Source organism: Melanerpes formicivorus, unplaced genomic scaffold (genome assembly GCF_026170545.1).
Source record: "Melanerpes formicivorus ecotype bairdi unplaced genomic scaffold, bMelFor1.0.p_v2 SCAF_72, whole genome shotgun sequence".
NCBI lineage: Eukaryota > Metazoa > Chordata > Aves > Piciformes > Picidae > Melanerpes > Melanerpes formicivorus.
Window position 1 is genome coordinate 1,374,968 of NW_027142424.1, and position 16,480 is coordinate 1,391,447.

Sequence of the window (16,480 nt, forward strand, 5' to 3'; positions counted from 1 at the left end):
GGCACCTCGAGGCTCAGCCAGTTCCAACCCCAAGGGGCCTCGAGGCTCAGCCAGTTCCATCCCCCCTGCCATGGGCAGGGACACCTCACACTGCAGCAGGTTGCTCACATCCAGCCTGGCTGCAAAAACCTCCAGGCATGAGGCTTCCACCACCTCCCTGGGCAACCTGTGCCAGTCTCTCACCACCCTCCTGGGGAAGAACTTCTTCCTAACATCCAATCTGAATCTCCCCATTTCTAGTGTTGCTCCCTTCCCCTCATCCCTATGGTGTCATTATTTCTGGTAAAGCTTTAATGTTGTTGCTTAGCAGAGCAGCCCAGCAAGAAACACAAAGGGGATGGTGATGGTCTACCTCTGGAGGAAGACATGGAGGTGGAAACTGGGCTGTTTGGGAGAAGTGGAGCTGCCAAGCCAGAGCCCCCAGCAAACCAAAAGGAGAAGGCATCGACCAGCCGGAAAGACCTCCCCAAAGTTCTGCATGACAGCAGTAAGGATAATGTCACTGTCTTTGTCAGCAACCTTTCCTACACCATGGCAAACCCTGAGGTGAAGCTGAAAGAGCTCTTTGAGAGCTGTGGGGAGGTGACAGAGGTCCGTCCAGTGTTCAGCAACAAAGGCACTTTCCGAGGCTACTGCTACGTGGAATTCAAGGAGGAGAAGTCTGCTCTCCAGGCTCTTGGCTTGGATCGCCAGGTGGTGGAGGGAAGGCCAATGTTTGTTTCTCCATGTGTTGACAAGAACAAGAATCCAGACTTCAAGGTAAACTTCTCTTCTTTCTATTGGGTGGGACTGCAGTGGAAAGCTAGCAGAGCATAGTGAATAGAATAGAATAAACCAGGTTGGAAGAGACCTTCAAGATCACTGCATCCAACACCACCTAATCAACTAAACCATGCAGCCACGCAGCCCATCAAGTCTCCTCCTAAATACCTCCAATGATGGTGAGTCCACCACCTCCCTGGGCAGCGCATTCCAATGGCAAATCACTCTCTCTGTGTAGAATTTCTTCCTAACCTCCAGCCTAAACCTCCCCTGGCACAGCTTGAGGACACAGTCTCAGGCTGCACCAGGGGAGATGCTTCCAGAGCAGTGAAGTCCTGGGTAGACCACAGGGTGACTGTAAGCTGGCAATGTGCCCCTCATGGCCCAGAAGGCAAATGGCATCCTGGGGTGCATCAAGAAGAGTGTGGTTGGCAGGTTGAGGCAGGTTCTCTTCCCCTCTGCCTTGGTTGAGGCCACATCTGGAGTACTGTGTCCAGTTCTGGGCTCTCCAGTTCAAGAAGGACAGGGACTTGCTGGAGAGGGGACAGTCAAGGGCTGCAATGATGTTGAGGGGACTGGAACAGCTCTGATGAGGACTGAGAGAATTGGGACTTTTTAGTGTGGAAAAGGAAAGTCTGGGGAGGGATCTCATCAATGGTGATCAATACTTCAAGGGTGGCTGTGAGGAGGATGGCACCAGGCTTTTTTCAGTGGTGCCCAGTGACAGGACAAAGGCTAATAGGCACAGCCTGGAACATAAGAATCTTCATATAAAGCTGCTTGAATTTAAGGGTGACAGAGCAGGCTGCCCAGAGAGGTGATGGAGTCTCCATCTCTAGAGACATTCCAGAGCCACCTGGATATGTTCCTGTGTGACCTTCTCTAGGTGACCCTGCCTTGGCAGGGTGGTTGGGCTCAATCTCCAGAAGTCCCTCTCAACCCCTGCCATCCTGTGGTTCTGTGATACTGTGTTCTGGAGGTCTTTGCATCTTATGTTACATTACCATGAATCAGAACTGACATTAGTTTACTCAGAACTTGCAGATACCTCATGTGAGCAGCTTGTTAATGGTGTGATGTGCTCAGATTCCTACTTGAGCATCCCTGGAAAGTACTTTTGTTTTTTCAACTGAGTCATAACAGCTGTGGGCATTTATTACCCCACCCACTGGCTCTTGCTAATGATCTGTCCTATGGATAGTCATAGAGTCAGTGGGCTTATGCACTATGGAGTTATTGCACAGGAGAGCTTAATGTTGAGAGAGTCACAGATGAGCAAAGAGACATGGCCTGCATCAAGCATAGTGTGGCCAGCAGGAGCAGGGAAGTCATTGTGCCTCTGTGCTCAGCACTGGTTAGGCCACACCTTGAGTCCTGGGTCCAGTTCTGGGCCCCTCAGTTTAAGAAGGACATTGAGACACTTGAAGGTGTCCAGAGAAGGGCAACAAGGCTGGGGAGAGGCCTTGAGCACAGCCCTGTGAGGAGAGGCTGAGGGAGCTGGGGTTGCTTAGCCTGGAGAAGAGGAGGCTCAGGGGAGACCTTCTTGCTCTCTCCAACTCCCTGAAGGGAGGTTGTAGCCAGGTGGGAGTTGGTCACTTCTCCCAGCACCAGAACAAGAGGACACAGTCTTGAGCTGTGCCAGGGGAAGTTTAGGCTGGAGGTGAGGAGAAAGTTCTTCCCAGAGAGAGTTGTTAGCCATTGGAATGTGCTGCCCAGGGAGGTGGTGGAGTCCCCATCCCTGGAGGTGTTCAAGAGGGGATTGGATGTGGCACTTGGTGCCATGGTTTAGTAGCTATGAGGTGGCCTTGATGATCCTTGAGGTCTTTCCCAATCTTGTTGATTCCATGGTATGATCCATGGCTGTTCTCACTGTGAAGGAGATGTAGATGTTGAGAGACATCTATTTGCAGGTCCTTGCTGTAGCCTGTGTTTATAGGCAGCTGTTTTTCAAGATACTACTGTGGCTTGAAGGCATTTTTGTCTCACTCAAAAGATCATAGTATCAGTCAGGGTTGGAAGGGACCACAAGGATCATCTAGCTCCAACCCTCATAGAATGGTTTGGGTTGGAATGGAATAGAATTAACCAGGTTGGGAGAGACCTTTGAGATCATCAAGTCCCACCTATCATCCTCATTTCAACCCCCTGCCATGGGCAGGGACACCTTCCCCTAGCCCAGGTTGCTCAAGGCCCCATCTAACTTTTCCTTGAACACCTCCAGAGAGGGGACATCCAGAACCTCCCTGGCCAAGCTGTTCCAGTGTCTCACCACTCTCACTGTAAGAATTCCTCCCAATACGAAGCGCTCAAAGCTTTTGGAGGTGGAATAGATTGAAATCCTTGGGTGTCTTTGGCTGGTTTGGTATCTAAAAGCCTTTTCACTTCCTCAGGTCTTCAGGTATAGCACCACCCTGGAGAAACACAAGCTCTTTATCTCGGGTTTGCCCTTTTCCTGCACTAAGGAGGAGCTGGAGGAGCTGTGCAAGGCTCATGGGAAGGTCAAAGACATCCGGCTGGTCACCAACAGAGCTGGAAAACCCAAGGTAGGAAGTCTGACAGCACTGTGAGAGCCCCAGGAAGATTTTGCTTCAGTGAGTTTTGCAAAGGCTGGTTATTTTTAAAGTAACTGAGTAGCTAGAGTTCATCTGGCAGAACCAATTCCCCCCCCACACCCCCTCCCCTTCCTGTTCTTCAGATCCTTGAGGCTATTGTTCATAACACCTGCTGCAGTAATAGATTTGCCAGTGAGAAATGAGCCACCTCTCCCTGACAGGGCTCATTATTTCCCTCCTGGAATAAATGACTCCTTGTTCAATTAGAGACTCTAAACCAGCTGCTGCTCTGCCAGAATTCTACCTGACACTTCAGCTGTGTCTGCTGTGGGGCACTCAACAGGTGCCATCCTGGTGATGGGGGTGTGTGTGTGTGTGTTTTCTAGCCCTTGGCAGGATTTCCAAGTGCAGCTCCTGTTGCACACAGAGCTGGTGTGTAGCTCAACTCTTGCAGTCCACATCCTGAGCTGGGATTCTACCTTAAACCACCAACAGTTGTACTTGGGGGTGGTAGATAAAAATCACAGAAGCATTTAGGTTGGAAAAGACCTTGGAGATCATTGAGTCCAAATGTTGTCCCAGCCCTGCCAAGCCTGATGTACTTCATGTGGAACTGGACAGTCCAAAAATACAGCTGAAGGGGTTGAAGGTCATGTAGAAGAGTAACAACAGCAGAACTGAGAGGTGATGCCTCCCAGCTAGGATCCTGCCCTAGCAGATTCTGGGGAGGGGAGGCTGGGAACAAGACCCCATTACTGATGATGCACCAGCAGCTGGTGCCCAGTGTGGTTAGCAGCTGTTGCTGTGTGGAGCCAACAAGGACCCCTGTCCCACAAAGAATGCTTTTATTGCTCGTCCTTGTTCTCAGGGCATCAATGCCAGTCTCTGTAGAGCTCTTGGAGCTGCTCAAGATGGGGTTTACTGCCCTTGAAAGCACAGTGGCCGCAGTGAGGCTGCTTTTGGGGACTTAGCTCCTTGGCTGTGAGCTGTAGCTTAGTGAAGAATCCCAGGAGAGTTTGTAGCTCTTCCTGTTCTCCCTCTACAGATTGGTTTATCTTCCCTTCCACTATGAATCCAAACTGTCCAGCACCAGATTCAGCCTGGATGGATGTATGATACACATTGAGAAGTGAAGACTTGCCACTGACACAGTATTATAGTATTATAGTCTAGCATATATTATAGTATAGTATTACAGTCACTGGGATCTTGGCTTCCTTTCTTCTTCACAATACTTCTTCCACAAACTAGGACAGGGCAGGTGTTGACCTGTTAGAGGGTAGGAGAGCTCTGCAGAGGGACCTGGACAGGCTGGACAGATGGGCAGAGTCCAAGGGCAGGAGATTGAACACATCCAAGTGCAGGGTTCTACACATTGGCCACAACAACCCCATGCAGTGCTACAGGCTGGGGTGAGAGTGGCTGAGAGAAGAGAGGGACCCGAGGCCAAGAAGGCCAATGACATCCTGGCCTGCATCAGGAACAGTGTGGCCAGCAGGAGCAGGGAGGTCATTCTGCCCTGTGCTCAGCACTGGTTAGGCCACACCTTGAGTCCTGTGTCCAGTTCTGGGCTCCTCAGTTTAGGAAAGAGGTTGAGTTGCTGGAAGGTGTCCAGAGAAGGGCAATGAGGCTGGGGAGACACCTTGAGCACAGCCCTGTGAGGAGAGGCTGAGGGAGCTGGGGTTGCTTAGCCTGGAGAAGAGGAGGCTCAGGGGAGACCTTCTTGCTCTCTCCAACTCCCTGCAGGGAGGTTGTAGCCAGGTGGGAGATGGTCTCTACTCCCAGGCAGCCAGCACCAGAACAAGAGGACACAGTCTCAAGCTGTGCCAGGGGAGGTTTAGGCTGGATGGTAGGAAGAAATTCTTCACAGAGAGAGTGATTTTCCATTGGAATGTGCTGCCCAGGGAGGTGGTGGAGTCCCCATCCCTGGAGGTGTTTAGGAAGAGCCTGGATGAGGCACTTGGTGCCCTGGCTTAGTTGATTAACTGGTGTTCGGTGATAGGTTGGACTTGATAATCTGTGAGGTCTTTTCCAACCTGGTTAATTCTATCATGAATGAGAGTCAGGGAATGCAGGTTGTAGATGTGTAGGTAAGAATTAAGTGTAGAATGCTGAGACTTAGCCAGGTTCAGGTCTGCTTCCTGTACATTTTCATTAGCCAAGTGACTCACGAGAGTTCCATGCAGACAGGGGAAGCACTGAAACTCACCTGGCTTACTCCTTTTTCCCTTTATTTAGGGCCTGGCCTATGTAGAGTATGAAAATGAAGCTGAGGCCTCCCAGGCTGTGCTGAAGATGGATGGACTGACAGTGAAGGAACACGTCATCAAGGTGGCCATCAGCAACCCCCCGCTCCGCAGGCTGCCCGAGAAGGCCGAGGCAGGCAAAGCTCCCCAGTTCGCGGTACCCCGACCTGTCTATGGAGCGTAAGTACTGCTGGGGGGGGCTGCTGCACATGCTGGGAGCTAGGAGTCTCACCTAGAATAATAGACTGGCTTGAGGGCAGCCCTGAAGAAAAGGACTTGAGGGTGCTGGTGGATGAGAAGCTCAGCATGAGCCACCAGTGCACCTGCAGCCCAGAAAGCCAATTGCATCCTCAGCGGCTTCAAGAGAAGTACAGCCAGCAGGTTGAGGGAGGTGATTCTGCCCCTCTGCTCCACTCTGCTCAGACCCCACCTGGAGTACTGCATCCAGTCTGGAGCTCCTGTTACAGGAAGGATCTGGAGGTGCTGGAGTGTGTCCAGAGAAGGGCCACAAGGATGAGCGAAGGGCTGGAGCTGCTCTCCTGTGAGGACAGACTGAGGGAGTTGGGGCTGTTCAGTCCGGAGAAGAGAAGGCTCTGAGGAGACCTTAATGTGGCCTTCCAGTATCTGAAGGGGGCTACAAGAAAGCTGGGGAGGGACTTTTGAGGGTGTCAGGGATTGATAGGACTGGGGGGAATGGAACAAAACTAGAAATGGGTAGATTCAGATTGGATGTCAGGAAGAAGTTCCTCCCCATGAGGGTGGTGAGAGACTGGCACAGGTTGCCCAGGGAGGTGGTGGAAGCCTCATCCCTGGAGGTGTTTGCAGCCAGGCTGGATGTGGCTGTGAGCAACCTGCTGTAGTGTGAGGTGTCCCTGCCCATGGCAGGGGGGTTGGAACTGGCTGATCCTTGAGGTCCCTTCCAAGCTCAACAATTCTATGATAAGAGAAAACATTCAAAAGGTGCTCAACCACAAAAAAAGGGATTGTTGGATTGATGAGAAGCAGATGTCTTTATCAACAGAAACAGGTCTGTAGGGACTGAGTTTTGGGTATAGGACATTGAACAACAGAACCATTCTGGTTGAAAGAGACTTAAGATCAAGTCCAACCATTAACCCATCACTGCCAGGTTGCCACTAAATCATGCCCTCAGCACCACACCTCCACAGCCTGTAAACCCCTCCAGGGATGGGGACTCCAGCACTGCCCTGGGCAGCCTGGGCCAGGCCTTGACAACCCTCAAGTGGAAGAAATTATTCCTCATGTCCAACTTAAACTTCCTCTGAGGCAACTTAAGGCTATTTCCTCTTGTTCTGTAACTTGTTCCTTGGGTGAGGAGATCATCCCTTATCTGGTCAGGATGTTAGAGAGCCAGAAGGTCTCCCTTCAGCTGCCTCTTCTCCAAGCTGAACAGCCCCAGTTCCCTTGGCTGCCCCTTCCAAGACTTGTGCTCTAGACTCTTCACAGCTTTGTTGCATTTTCTGGACCCACTCCAGCACCTCAGTGTTCTTCTTGGAGTGAGTGGCCCAAAACTGAACCCAGGTTTCCAATTGCAGCCTCAGTGGTGCTGAGGACTAGGGCACAATCACTTCTTGTCCTTCATCACAGGGGCTGACGTTAGCACCTGAGCACTGAATTTCCACATCCTGTTGTTCTGGAGTGATGGTTCAGTGAGCACTGAAGCTGCTCTTGCATCTTTCAGGGTGCTCCTGCTGCTTAGCATTGTGTTGTATGTCCCTGTGGATCAATGTGGAGCTTCCTGTTGAGGACTGTGGGCCAGTTCTTTTCTGCCAGGACTTGGGCAGACTAAGGAGGGTGCGCAGTGAAAGCTTGGCACTGGTTACTACTGAAGCAAATGGCAGGGGTAATAAAACGAGGAAGACTTTCAGTAAAGCTAGCCTTTTAGTGCTGAGGGAGCACTGGGCTGTTTTTGAAGTGTCACTTTCTGCTCTGCAGGAGAGGGAAGGGAAGGACACAGCTTTCCATGATGCCCCGCGCCCTACAACGCCAGAGTCATCCCGTGGCTAAAGCGGAGAACGGGATGGTCCAGAACTCACCAGCAACTTCATCCAACCCCCCTGAGGAGCCCAAAAAGATGTCCAATGCTGATTTTGCCAAGATGCTGTTGAAGAAATGAGCAAAACACCAAACCTGTGATCAGCAAGTCTGGAACAATGTGAGATGCCTTTCTGGAAGCCATGTTGTGTCCTTAACGCTAGCACGGAGAGAACGCCGGTCGCAGTCACGTGTAAATACAGCTCTGGGCTGCCGCAGTCATCAGGATCAGTGTAGGATGGTGCAAACCCAGGTGGTTGGTTGGTTGGTTGGTTTGTTTGGGCTGTTTTTTTTTCTCCTTTCCTCTGAGAGCAAAGTGTTACACTATGTTCTAGTAAAATGGCATTTTATGATTCCTCATATTGAGGGTAAGGAGTGGGGGGGAAGCCTTTTCCTGCACAGGTCGGATGCCGCGCCGCGCTCCTCCCGAGCGCTCCGCGGCGCTTTCTCTTTCACTCACGACTGAGACGGGACGTGAAAGCCTTGGGATAACCTTGTCAAGCTTCACTGGTCAGTTCAAGCTTCTGGTTGCAGTCAATTCTCTCTCTCTTGAGAACAACCCCCTTTTTTTTCCCCCCCCCACCCCCTTCCAGCCCCCTGAGTGAAATGGCAGCGCCAGTCCCTTCACCACAATGGCCTATTTTAGTATGGGGAAGAGTTTCTATACATATGTGTGTATATGTATATACATAGATATGTATCCACTTTAATGTTCCATTGGGATTTAACCTGCTTTTTATATTGTGTATTTGTACCAGACACTCAGACTTCCTTGTTTTTAAGTGTTGAACTACTTTAGGCCTGGGCATTTCTGTTCCCCCTTAGGCTCGACGTGCTCTTGCTGAGGACCATTTTTGTTCTTGGAGGGTTGCTTTTACTACTTTTGGTTGGTTAGGGTTTTCTTTTTGGCTAGCTAGCTCCTGTGTCTTTTGTTGCAGGTGGTTTCTTTATGGTTTTGTACCAAATGTGAAGTGCAAGTTGATGCTTCTTGGTTTATTAAACTCAAAAATAAGTTCTCAAAAGGTTTTCTATAAATACTGTTGGGTTGGGGGTTTGTTTTTTGGTTTGGTTTTTTTGTTGTTGTTGTTGTTTTCAATGTGAGTGTTGGAATTGCACTTATGGCAGCTGGGTCATATGGAGATGTACCTCACCTCTTGGGTGCACTGAGCTAATTGAAGGTATGTGAACACCTTTCCATCCAGTGTGAAGAGCCTGGACTCACTCCAGTAATCACCTCAACCCTTTACTCCAGTAGATCATCTTGGTTAGAACTGTTCCTGCTTGTCAGCTCAAACTGCTGTTACCTCTGAAGGCAGCACATGCAGGGGTTGAATTGAGGGGTGGAACCTTGCCACCAAGTTCACTTGTACAACACAAGCACTGCTGCAAATAAACACTATTTTCAGTGCTTCTGCTCTCTGCTGATTTCATTTGGCTTGACTTTTGAGTCTGCTTTGTGGCTCTGACCCCGAGAAGAGCAGCAGGGGTGGTGGTAACAGCTGCTTCTGTCTCCAGATCAGCTTGGAAATGCTTGAACAGGACCTCAGTCTGGAGCTTTGAGTTGTGGAGTGGGAATGCTAAGGCTGGCCTGCCCCCTTTACACACCACCAGTGATGAATTCAGTTTCCTTTGGCTGATTAGGATGGATTTAGCACTAGGGAGTCTCCATCCCACCCCCATCCCTGCACCCTGAGGGAGCAGGATGCGTGCTGTGTCACTTGCCACCCCCTCAAACCAAACCAAGCTGTGATCACTTCTTGGCCCAAAGCATTTTGAGAGCAACCTTCTCCAAGCAAACCAATTTAATAGCAAAATAGTTTATTAATCTGTTACTAAAATAACAATTTCTTTCCCCCCCCCCCTCCCACCCAGAGCTCTAAAGTGCAAATTTTATTTACAGTCACCTCACACTTCAAAAAGGAAAAACCAAAGGCATGGTTTGTGAGGACAGAACAACCTTCCTCACCCATAGCTTACTTCCCCTGGCAGCACTGATCAGGATGGTGCTGTAGGACACACAACTCCACTCTTGTCCTACTGTCTGCTCCAGGTAAGAGTTAGAAGGGAAGAACTTCCCACTGTTGTAGGACAGTCTAACAGCTGGAAGGGTTTAAGCTTAACAACACTCTAAAGGGGATCAAATGGAAGCTTTTTGAGCTTAGAGGTGTTGGGAATCATTCTGCACTAGAGGAACTGGAATCATTCTGCACAGCTGCAGGTAGAGGTGCAGGCAGCTGTTCTGTTTTTAGGCTGCAGGTGGTTTTATCTTCAAAGCCAAAACAAAGTAGGCTTGTTTTGCTCTGCAGAGCAGCTTCCATGTCCTTTACCTGCTGCCACTGCAGCACAACGAGGCCTCCTGTGATTCCTGATGTGTTTATCACCACAGCCATGGGTTAGCTGTTTGGGTGGGTTGGATTGGTTGATGGGTTGGACACGATGATCTTGAAGGTCTCCTCCAACCTGGTTTGGTTTATTCTAATAATGCTACCCAGTAATTAACTGAGAGGTTCTCTTGTGTAGATTGAAGAAACTTCACTTTTTGGCACACTTGCAATTCATGCTTGTCTCATGGTTATCTAACAACCTTTTCCACCCACAGCTTTTCAGAAGCAAGTGGTTTTTTCCAACCCTGAACTGAAATGTGTGAGGACAGTTGGCAGTTGCCCAGGGATCCTGCTGGATAAGGTGGGGTATAAGGGAGGGCCTTGGAGCCACCAGGTTCTCCTCCCTGCAGTACAGCAGAAGTACCTTGCAGGTAAAGGAAAGAAGTTAGTGTTCTTCCTCTTGTTCCATCTGTAACCTTAAACCAAATACTTCCTGCTCATGGTACAAACCTCACCCCAGGGAAGGCAATTGAAAGTAAATGTGCAAAGTGTCACTGAAAGCAGAAATGGGAGGGGAGAGATGCCTCTGAGCTGGAGTTATGGCCTCAGCCTTGATCAATACTGTCACTCAAACTCATGTGACTGACAGGAAAGAGTCTGCTGGCCAGGGCTGGGAGTGCTGGTACCGTGAGGGTTGTGTTTTGGTGCTTCCTTGAACAACAGGGAAAAGAGGTAACACAGAGGCAACAACTTGGTTAGAGCTTTGTCCTGCCTAGCAGCTCCTTGACAAGGTGCTTGACCAGCCAGCTGAAGGCTTGTGCTTGAAGCAGCCTCTCCAAGCTTAATTTTAAGGAGAAATGAAGCTCTGCTGCCAGTTGTTGAGCCCCTCTGCCACTTCTCCCTGCCTCCTTCCAGGAGCACAAGCAAATTACAGTGCACAGTCAACCACCAACAGTTCACATTCCAGCTCGGCATAAGGTGTATAAATAAATTACATTAACTTAATGGAATGAAGAGACTTTAAATAAGTGAAATGCTAACCAGTGGCACCTGCTGTCGAGCTCTTTCCCTGCAGGAATACTGAGCGGCTCGGCCTCGGCTCCTGAACCTTCCCCAGCCCTCAGGTCTTGACGGGGATGGTTTGTTTGCAGCCGGCGGCGCTGCCGTCCGCTTCGGGCAAGCCCACGGAGTACTCGGTGGTGGCGATGAGCAGCATGTCCAGGGTGGTCTCCGTGCACTTGGCGATGAAACGAATGAAGGGCCTCACGTCGCCCTCGTTGGCCACTTCCAGGACGTGGTAGTACTCGGCCCGCTGCTCCTTGCGGATGGTGATGGGCGGGTAGCCGGCCTGCATCAGGATGAGGTTCATCAGCAGGCGCGAGGTCCTCCCGTTGCCGTCCACGAAGGGGTGGATGTAAACCAGCTTGTAGTGGGCCAGGGCGGCGAACTCCACGGGGTGCAAGCCCATGGCGTCCTCCGAGTTCAGCCACTGCACGAACTCCTGCATCTGCTTCTCCACGTCCCGGGGATGGGGCGGGATGTGGTGGCCTACGAACACCTGGGTGGCCCTGTACCTGCCCGCCTCCAGCGGGTCGGCGTAGCCCAGCACCCTGCGGTGGATCTCCAGGATGTCGGCGGCGGTGACGGAGCCGATGCGCGACACCAGCGTGGTGTTGACGTACTTGAGGGCCGCGTGCATGCCGATGACCTCGTTCTGCTCCACCAGGCTCTTCCCGGGCACGGCGTACCTGGTCTCGATGATGTGCCTGATCTCTGACAGCGTCAGGGTGTTGCCCTCGATGGCCACCGTGTGGTAGATGTGGTGGTAGTAGGACTCCTCCATCACCCGGCGCAGGGCGGAGTTGCCTTTGGGGATGGCCATCACCTTCTTCACCTTGCCGTCGATGATGCTGAAGTACCTCTGGTCGATCTCCTCGACCAAGGGCAGCGTGCGGTCCCGGTTGATGAGGGCCTTCTCGTTGCAGGGCGAGAGGGTCAGCGCTTTGGAGTACAGGTAGTCAGCTTGCAGGATGTCTTTCTCCTCTTCAGAGAAGATGCCAAACTCGTTCAGGGCGTCCACGTAGTTGGGGTCCATTTTGAGGGCGTACACAAAGAGCTTGTGAGCCTTCTCCCGCTTCCCTTGCCGCTTCATCTCCAGGGCTTGCTTCAGAGCTGCTCTGGCTTCCAGCTTCACTTCTGAAAGGCAGTGATGGAATGGGATCGAATAAGAAGAATTAGGATAGGTTAAGAATTAGAATTAACCAGGTTGGAAAAGACCACAGAGATCATCCAGTCCAACCTATCACCCAACACCATCTGATCAACTAAGCCAGGGCACCAAGCTCCCCATCAGGTCTCTTCTTAAACACCTCCAGGGATGGTGACTCCACCCCCTCCCTGGCCATTCCAATGGCCAATCTCTCTGGGAAGAACTTCTTCCTAACATCCAGCCTCAACCTCCCCTGGCACAGCTTGAGACTGTGTCCTCTTGTTCTGGTGCTGGGTGCCTGGGAGAAGAGACCAACCCCCACCTGGCTGCAACCTCCCTTCAGGGAGTTGGAGAGAGCAAGAAGGTCTCCCCTGAGCCTCTGCAGGCTAAGCAACCCCAGCTCCCTCAGCCTCTCCTCACAGGGCTGTGCTCCAGACCCCTCCCCAGCTTTGTTGCCCTTCTCTGGACAGTTAACCTTGGCACATTTCTGGATGACACCAAGCTCTGCGGCCTGCTTAACTGGAGGGAAGGGATGCCATCCAGTGGGACCAGTTCTGGGGTGCCCAAAACAAGGACATCAAACTGTTGAAGAGGGTCCAGAGGAGGCCACAAAGGTGATAAGAGGGCAGAAGAACCCTTCCCTATGTGGGCAGGCTGAGAGAGTTGGGGCTGTTCAGCTTGGAGAAGAGAAGGCTCAGGGGGGAACCTTAGAGCAGCCTTCCAGTATCTGAAGAGGGCTGTGGGAGAGCTGGGGAGGGACTCTTTCAAGGGTGCAAGATGAGGGGTGATGGCTTTGAGCTGGAAGAGGGGAGACTTAAACTGGAAATTAGGAAGAAATTCTTTGCAGTGAGGGTGGTGAGACACTGGAACAGGCTGCCCAGGGAGCTTGTGGATGCCTCCTCCCTGGAGGTGTTGAAGGCCAGGATGGATGGGGCCTTGAGTAACCTGCTTTAGTGGAAGGTGTCCCTGGCCATGGCAGGGGGGTTGGAGCTCAATGATCTTCCAACCCAACCCATTCTGTGGTTAGAGCAGTGAGGTTTACTCAAAGTCTCTACAGTTCACCCAATTCAAAAGTGAAACAAATCCAGCCTGTGAGAGCTCCTGCTCCAGCCTCTGCTGGGCTCCAAGCACTGAGGGTTATGCCACGTTGCCAGGGACTGGAGCTGTTCCTGGCAGGAAGTGTGGTGAGGCAGGATCTGTGAGCAGCATGGCTCAAGTTGGCCATGGGCATGCAGCCATCCCAGCCAAGGTCACTCTGGCCACCAGGCTGCTTTGTACGGGGGGTGGGGACAGAGGATTCTTCTGGCAGGAACTTGCTGTAGCACAGCCTGCAGCACTTCTGGTTCTTCACTGCACTATCAAGCATCTTCCCAGTAGTGACAGCTTTGGAATTCCACAGGGCTGGAATTGTCAGGACTCCTTGGAGTGTTTTCCAGCTGAATGTCCTGGCTGATAGAGGCACAAACCACAGCTTGCTGTTGCCAGAAGGGCTGCTCTGTGACAGCCAGGATTTTGGGGTTGATCACAGGATCACAGACTGGGTTGGGTGGGAAGGGATCCTTAAAGGTCACCTGGTCCAACCTCCCTGCAGTCAGCAGGGTCATCTGCATCTGGAACAGGCTGCTCAGAGCCCCCAACAACCTGACTCAGACTGGGTATCTCCCACCTCTCTGGGCAACCTGGGTCTCACCACCCTCCCTGTCAAACATTTCTTCCCTCTCTCCTCTCTGCAACTCTTTCAGTTTCAGACTGCCACCCCTTGTCCTGGCACACCAGGCCCTGCTCAAAAGCCTGTCCCCGGCTTTCTGGCTGGCCCCTTTAAGCACTGAAAGGTCTCCCTGGAGCCTTCTCTTCTCCAAGCTAAACAAGCCCAACTCTCTCAGCCTGGCCTCCCAGCAGAGGGCTTCCAGCCCTTCCATCATTGCTGTAGTCTCCTCTGCCCCACTCCAACAGGTTCCTGCTTCTGCTGTGCTAAGGACTCAGAGCTGCCCCCAGCACTGTAGGTTGGGTCTCAGCAGAGCAGCCCAGAGGGGCAGAATCCCTTCCCTGTACCTGCTGCCCATACTGCTGGGGATCAGCCCAGGACAGGGCTGGCTCTGGGCTTGGGGGTGCATGGTGCTGGCTTGTGTCCAGCTTTTCATCACCAAGTTGTGCTCCACAGGGCTGCTCTCTAGCCCTTCATCCCCAGTCTGGATTGATAGCAGGGGCTGCCCTAATCTGGGTATAGATCCTTGTACTTGGCTGTGTTGCTGCATACTAAAGCACCACTCCCTGTTCCCTCAACAGAGCTTACTAGTACTAAAACGTGAAGAAAACCTCTTGAGAGCCAAGGCAGCACTGAGAGAACAGCAGCACCTGGCCCTTCTGCAGCACAGGGCAATGGAATGTGGTTGGGCTGCTGGCAGTGACAGGTCTGGCCCCTGGGTTACCTAAGTGGCAGTTGGGCAGCAAGAGTTTGTCACCATTACAGGGCAAAGGAGATCTCCAGCTGCAGGTTGTTATTACACTGCAGCTCAGCTGTTTTCCTGCACCCACCCAGGGACACTCACCTGGGGTGGCTTTGCCTTTCAGCACCAGCAGCTCCAGCCCATTGGAGGTGACACTGAGCCCAGTCGTTTGTCCTGTGTATCTGGTGACACCTGAGGAGCCTGCACCCTGCTTACTCTTCAGGAAGGAGAGTCCTCTGAGCACTGTCTGGCACTGGTCTTCCACCACAGCCAGCGGGAGCAGCAGCATCACCACCGAGCTCAGGAGGAGCACCAGCAGGGCTGCCCATCTCACACGGACCCACAGGCTTAGCCATTTCAACTCAGGATCTGTCGCCATGGACACCAGGTTCATCCTGCTTCCAGCACAGAGACCAGGAACATCTCCTTCCCTGCTGCTGCAACCTGGGAACAGAAAGGGCTTTAGCCAGAGCTCCCTGTCATGGGGCTGGGACACGGCAGAGTGTGTGGGCTGTGGATTCCCATCAGAGCTATTCGGGGTCACCCCCAGCACCCACCTTTCCCTGCCACCTCGAAGCACATCAGGGCAGGGTGTGTGCAGTATTCAACATAACACAACTCCACATGGCTCGGCTACACGTTAAAGTGACAGCAGCAGTGTGAGGAAACGTCGCTGCCACATGGGCACCAGACTGGAGGGATGAAGGAGTTCTGTCCCGCACAGGTATGGTGCAACAACCTCCTCCTCTCTCCTCCAGTCCCCAGCCCTGCTGCCGGCCCGAAGCCAGAGGCCCTGAAACCCCTCCCCAGACTCCCATCTTCCCCCACGCCCCCGGTTCCCCTTCATCCACTGCTCCGCCGCCAGCACCCTTCCATTCCCAGATCTCCTTCCCCAGCCTGGCCCCCCGTACCCTCTGCTCCTTCCTGTCCGGGCTCCCCCGTCCTCCCCCACACCCCGAAGACCCTCCCTCTCTTTCCGGCTCCCCTCACGCCGGTCCCTTCCTCGCCACCGAGCCCGCCTGGGCCCGGGCCCCAGCAGCCCTCAGTCCCCGCTTCGCTACCGGGCCCGCCTCGTTCCGCGCCCCCGCAGCCCCTGGCACCCTCCTCGGCCCTGGCTCCTACAGCCTCTGGCCCCTTCCTCGCCACCAGGCCCACCTCGCCTCGGGCCCCCGCAGCCACCCCTCAGGTCCTTCCCCAGCCCAGGCTCCCTTATCACCTTTGCCGCCTCCCTTCGCTGCCGGTTGCCGGCTACAGTGACCCCGCCCCGTGAATTCTCGTCCTCCGCACCCTGCCATTGGCTGAACCTTCCTCCCTTTGCTTTCCTATTGGCGCTTCTGCCTTATGTCCCGCCCCTCTCTTCCTGCTCTCGCCTTCCTGTGGCGTCTTCCGGGTAGTGCCACGCCCCCGGCGCGGGAGGGCTCGTGGAGGGTGACAACTAGTGAGCGCGCACGCCAATCATGGGAGGAGCAGCCAATGAGAAGGGAAAGCGGCGGGGGGGGGGCGGGCATACTTGCCATCTGATGGGGAGGGGGAGGGCCGCCCCGGGTTGCTACGCGACAGCCGCGGCCGAGGCGAGGGCAGTGCTCGGAGCTCTCCTGAGTCCAGGATAGGAGCCTGGGCGTCGGGGAGACCAAGTCCCACTGGGCAGCTTCAAGGGCGTGGGGCCAGGTGATGACAGCTGCCCAGCCACTGTGGCCTCCTCTGGGGAGGGGCTGGGAGCTTCCACTAGCACAGTGCTGGTGTATGGGGACCACAGCAAACGACCCTCAGTGCTCACCGTTTTACTTACGTGGCAAAACAGCCTTTTCTATCTGATACAGGTGTTCTTGTTACCTATCCATGGCTCTTCTTGGGAAAGTAGTCTTTTTTTTTGTTTAAGGGAGTT

The 16,480-nt window shown here is 53.0% G+C and overlaps 2 protein-coding genes across 4 annotated transcripts in view; one reads left to right on the plus strand and one right to left on the minus strand.

Moving 5' to 3' along the window:
- The window catches only part of SART3 (spliceosome associated factor 3, U4/U6 recycling protein), a 28,979-nt gene extending 19,956 nt beyond the window's left edge, over positions 1–9,023 (plus strand). The window contains exons 16-19 of one of the 2 annotated variants that reach the window (XM_068163348.1): positions 308–759; positions 3,153–3,305; positions 5,553–5,740; positions 7,517–9,023. In XM_068163348.1, coding sequence (XP_068019449.1) covers positions 308–759; positions 3,153–3,305; positions 5,553–5,740; positions 7,517–7,697 — 974 coding nt within the window. In that variant the 3' untranslated portion in view covers positions 7,698–9,023. The remainder of the gene's footprint in view (positions 1–307; positions 760–3,152; positions 3,306–5,552; positions 5,741–7,516) is intronic. The other variant, XM_068163349.1, reaches the window with a different exon arrangement.
- Positions 9,024–9,482: 459 nt separating this feature from the next.
- Positions 9,483–15,890, minus strand: FICD (FIC domain protein adenylyltransferase). 2 transcript variants are annotated; one of them, XM_068163352.1, is made up of 3 exons: positions 15,812–15,890; positions 14,698–15,039; positions 9,483–12,135 (listed from the first exon to the last, which is right to left on the minus strand). In XM_068163352.1, exons 1-3 carry the CDS (start codon positions 15,888–15,890, stop codon positions 11,060–11,062), a joined length of 1,497 nt encoding a protein of 498 aa, XP_068019453.1. In that variant the 3' UTR covers positions 9,483–11,059. The 2 variants fall into 2 exon arrangements, with proteins under 2 accessions (XP_068019453.1, XP_068019455.1); XM_068163354.1 differs by lacking the exon at positions 15,812–15,890 and adding an exon at positions 15,153–15,430.
- Positions 15,891–16,480: the final 590 nt, after the last annotated feature.

Excerpts from the sequence above, each read along its gene's own strand:
- FICD (XM_068163352.1), bottom strand. The coding sequence starts at position 15,890 with ATGGCAGGGTGCGGAGGACGAGAATTCACGGGGCGGGGTCACTGTAGC. Across the intron at positions 15,040-15,811 it reads AGCGAAGGGAGGCGGCAAAG|GTTGCAGCAGCAGGGAAGGA; the intron begins GTGATAAGGGAG and ends TTCTGTTCCCAG. Across the intron at positions 12,136-14,697 it reads GAAAGGCAAAGCCACCCCAG|AAGTGAAGCTGGAAGCCAGA; the intron begins GTGAGTGTCCCT and ends ACTGCCTTTCAG.